The sequence below is a fragment of the Grus americana genome, assembly GCF_028858705.1.
Source record: "Grus americana isolate bGruAme1 chromosome 27 unlocalized genomic scaffold, bGruAme1.mat SUPER_27_unloc_1, whole genome shotgun sequence".
NCBI classification, from domain to species: domain Eukaryota; kingdom Metazoa; phylum Chordata; class Aves; order Gruiformes; family Gruidae; genus Grus; species Grus americana.
The window spans coordinates 694,425-698,590 of record NW_026561291.1 but is presented as its reverse complement, the minus strand read 5'-3'; the positions used below and the strand labels follow the sequence as shown (position 1 = coordinate 698,590).

At 56.9% G+C, this 4,166-nt stretch overlaps 1 protein-coding gene across 1 annotated transcript; it reads right to left on the bottom strand.

Moving 5' to 3' along the window:
* Positions 1-1,408: 1,408 nt before the first annotated feature.
* LOC129200045 (olfactory receptor 14A16-like) lies at positions 1,409-2,428 on the bottom strand. The gene has a single exon (XM_054811300.1). It carries the CDS (start codon positions 2,342-2,344, stop codon positions 1,409-1,411), a length of 936 nt encoding a protein of 311 aa, XP_054667275.1. The 5' UTR covers positions 2,345-2,428.
* Between the last annotated feature and the right edge of the window lie 1,738 nt (positions 2,429-4,166).

Below are 4,166 nucleotides of genomic sequence, written 5' to 3'. Positions count from 1 at the left end.
GGACAGAAGAGAGACGGCACCAGGCTGGCCGTGCCCCAGGACAGGCACTGAGCCCAGCAGGAGGACGGAGCTGGCCCCACAACCAAGGTCCCTCCCCAGGGCTGGGTGTATGGCCAGCGAGGGAAATGGACGATGCGTGGGGCGGTTTCTCCCACTTGCCCTGGGGCAGCTTCCCCAGCGTGTCCAGGGAACATGGCACAGAGCAGCTCCTCTCTCCTGCACCTGTGATGACTTGCTTCCTTCTCGAGGAGATCAGGCTCTGCTCCACAGGCCCACTGGAGCGGGTCCTCCCCCTGGAGGGTCACGCAGCTCCGATAACGTCAGGCTGTTCCTGTCCTGGGCACTTTCCAGTCCAGCCCATCCCCTCCCCGGCTCTGCCCCACCTTCCCTGCCCTCTCCCCAGCACAGCCCAGCAGAGCAGCCCAGTCTGGGCTGGCAGTCTGGGCTGCTGCAGAGCTCTGGGCACTCAGCCCACAGCCCCAGCACCTCGGAAGGGCACAGCAGCTGCTGGGAGGCAGAGGGGGGGCTCAGCCTCCCCATCGGCCCCAGGCCTGCAGCTGGCCCCAAGTGCCAGCGCAGGCCACTCCCTCTCGGCCTCTCCTGCATTGACGCTGCAGGGGATCCCCAGCCCTGACCGCCTTTGCCCCACTCTGCCTCCCCGCCAGCCCTGCTCCCCAGGACACCAGCAGAGTCCTAGCCCTGCGGCTCCTCAGGCACCTCCTGCATCTCTCCACTCTCCTGCCCTGTGCCTGCTGCATCTTCACGGACTCCCACAGCACTGCAGAGTCTTTCTGTGGGGGTACCTGGAGCGAGTGCTCTGCCCTGGGGGGACTTCATCTCAGGGTCTTTCACCTTCTGAGTCTCCATTCACTTCCCACCCCAGAGTACCTGCAGTGTCCCCATCCTCTCCTGACCACACCAGATTCCTTTCCACATGGACGGACATCTGCCATCAGCCCCGTCATACCTGTGACAGCCTGAGGAAGGGGACTGGGAGCTCGCGCACCATTTCCAATGCCCCTGGACACCAAGACGAGAGCCTTCAGCTAAGTGCTTGGTGTCTAACAGTGATACCATGAGATTATTTCCCCAAAGAGAAGGAGAAAACCAGGCGGAAGAGACTTGGAAAGTCCAATTCCTCTGGCTTGTTCTTAGCCACAGCTGTATCAAGGAGAGCCCAGGCTGCAGGCACCTCCCTCAGGAGATCCCCTTTTATTGCAGAGAGGCTATTAGGAAGGCAAAAGGTGACACATGGTTCTTCAAGGATCAGACACAACAGGACAGAGCCTCAAGAGAAGTGCTATGAACCCAAGCAATTACCTGTAAGTATGATTATCAGAGAAAAAAACAAAACCCGAGGAGATGCATAAAATATACCCTGGGCACTCTGCAGAGAAGGGGAGACAAATTACTGTTGGTGGTGCAAGGTCCATTGGATTAGTGTCCTCAAGGCATCCTTGAAATCCTGGTTCCTCATGCTGTAGATGAGGGGGTTCACTGCTGGAGGCACCACCGAGTACAGAACTGCCACCACCAGGTCCAGGGATGGGGATGACATGGAGGGGGGTTTCATGTAGGCAAAAAATGAGGTGCTGATGAACAGGGAGATGACAGCCAGGTGAGGGAGGCACATGGAAAAGGCTTTGTGCCGTCCCTGCTCAGAGGGGATCCTCAGCACGGCCCTGAAGATCTGCACATAGGACAGCACAATGAAAACAAAACAAACAAAGAATAAAGAGGCACTAACCACAAGAAGCCCAACCTCCCTGAGGTAGAAGTGTGAGCAGGAGAGCTTGAGGATCTGGGGGATTTCACAGAAGAACTGGTCCAGGGCATTGCCCTGGCAGAGTGGTATAGAAAATGTATTGGCCGTGTGCAGCACAGCATAGAGAAACCCAGTGCCCCAGGCAGCTGCTGCCATGTGGACACAAGCTCTGCTGCCCAGGAGGGTCCCGTAGTGCAGGGGTTGGCAGATGGCAACGTAGCGGTCATAGGCCATGACAGTGAGAAGGAAATATTCGGCTGACATCAGAAAGAAAAAGAAAAAGACCTGAGCAACACATCCTGTGTAGGAGATGGCCCTGGTGTCCCAGAGGGAATTGCCCATGGCTTTAGGGACAGTGGTGGAGATGGAGCCCAGGTCGAGGAGGGAGAGGTTGACGAGGAAGAAGTACATGGGGGTGTGGAGGTGGTGGTCGCAGGCTATGGCAGTGATGACGAGGCCATTGGCCAGGAGAGCAGCCAGGTAGATGCCCAGGAAGAGCCAGAAGTGCAAGAGCTGCAGCTCCCGTGTGTCTGCGAATGCCAGGAGGAGGAACTCAGTGATGGAGCTGTCATTAAACATTTGTTCCCTCTGCACATGAGGGCCTGTCCAAGGGCCGTGAAGAGTTAGGACAGACACCTGTGAGCAGAACCTATTCCATTCGTCACAGTAAGCCACCACAAGTGTCCTCTGTCTGTCTTCACGCAGATCCTGGCATGATCCTTGGTTTGTGCTGGCTGAGGGTGCAATGCAGAGCAGGGGCCTCTTCTATGGGCTCCAGAGGAGTCAGTCCTGCTGTGCAGCAACAGGCAGAGAGGAAACAGGAGTGATCACAGGTTAAATCTACCCATGATATAAAAGAGCTTTTGACCATTGTCTCTCCCAATTCACCTGAGTGCAGAACAGAACTGGGGGGGTTTCTTTTGTTGATTTTGCTCCCGTTACCCCTTTCCCACCTGAGGAGGAGGCTGAGGTGAGTGAAGGGACTTTATCAGGTTCCTTGAAGAGGTGTTGACCAATGGCTGTAATGCTGTCAGTGTCTCGCACTGTGGTGCTACCCTGAGAGCTCCATGACCATATTTCTGCACTACCACCACAAGAAACGGGAAAAGCACAGGATCCGTGGAGAAAGCACCTTTCCTTCCAGGTAGCCCCTGCCTTGATGTGCTTCTTGAGAAGTCCCCTGGGACATGTGCTGGGAGTGATCTGGAGCTGTGAGCAGCCCTGACCCATGCAGCACCCTCTTGACATCAGAAGGACCCTGCCCTGCTAGAGATCTCTCCTTCCACCCACAGCTTCTCCCCGCAGGGCTGTGGGCAGCTCCCCGGGCAGGCTGAGTGCTGACCCTGGCAGGCGGCAGAGTCCCTGCCCCGGCACACAGCCCCTGGGCTGCAGGGACCCTGCTCTGAAGGACACAACTGGGCACCCCTGCCTGCACACCCACCCTCACACCCTGCAGCTGACCCCGGGACAAGGCAGCTGTCATGCTCTGTCCCTCTGTCGGTGCTGCAGGGAACCCTGCGCTGGAGGATGCCCTTACCTTCTACTCTGGAGAAAGGTCCTATAGGCTGTGACCTGTGACAGCTTGAGGAGAACCCTTCAGGAACCGCAGTGGCACTTGCCTGCACCCAGAGACTTACTGTGTAGAGGGCTGTGAAGATTTCTCCCACACTGAGCTCTCAGCATCCTCCTATTCTCTGCCTCACTCCTCTCCCAGTGCCCTCAGCCCTGCTGTGCTCTGCAGAGGAGCTGCTCCTGGCCAGAGATGTCTCTCTGCAGCACAGCCCACTTGCCATGAGCTCCCTTTGTCCCAGGAGCCTGGAGCAGCTCAACAGCAGAGGCCCAGCCCAAGGCGGCATGTTAATGACCCCTCTGGTGGGTTTGGGGATGAGTCCATGAAGCTCCGACCCTGAGAGGAAGCTGATGAAACCTCTCCAGAAGTCACAGTGCGATGCAAACTCCACAGTTTCTTGGAGCATTAATGGGTCCCCCTGAGGGCCATCACTGACAAAGCCTCCCAAGGGGCTCATTAGAGCAGAAAACTGGAAGCAATCATGACAAGTAGACAAAACCAATGTCAAGGTGGCTCTGATGCTGAGTAACCTGGAAGTGTTAAACGAAGCCAGATGGACAAGCCCTGACCCCCATCCCCTGGGAAGGGAGATCCTGTCCCTCACATGTTGCTCAGGGCTCTTCCTGGGGCAGTGGGATGTGGGGATGTGCAATGCCTGGCATGACCCTTCTGGGTGGAGCAAGGAGGTCATGAGTTCTTCCTGAATCAATTGAAGGCACCTTCTGGTAGGCCCTGACTGCAGAGACAATAGCCATAGCCATGGTGATGCAGAGGTCATCTGTGGTTGGGCTCTTTCAGCCTTGCCACAGCCCTCAGCAGTGTCCAATACAG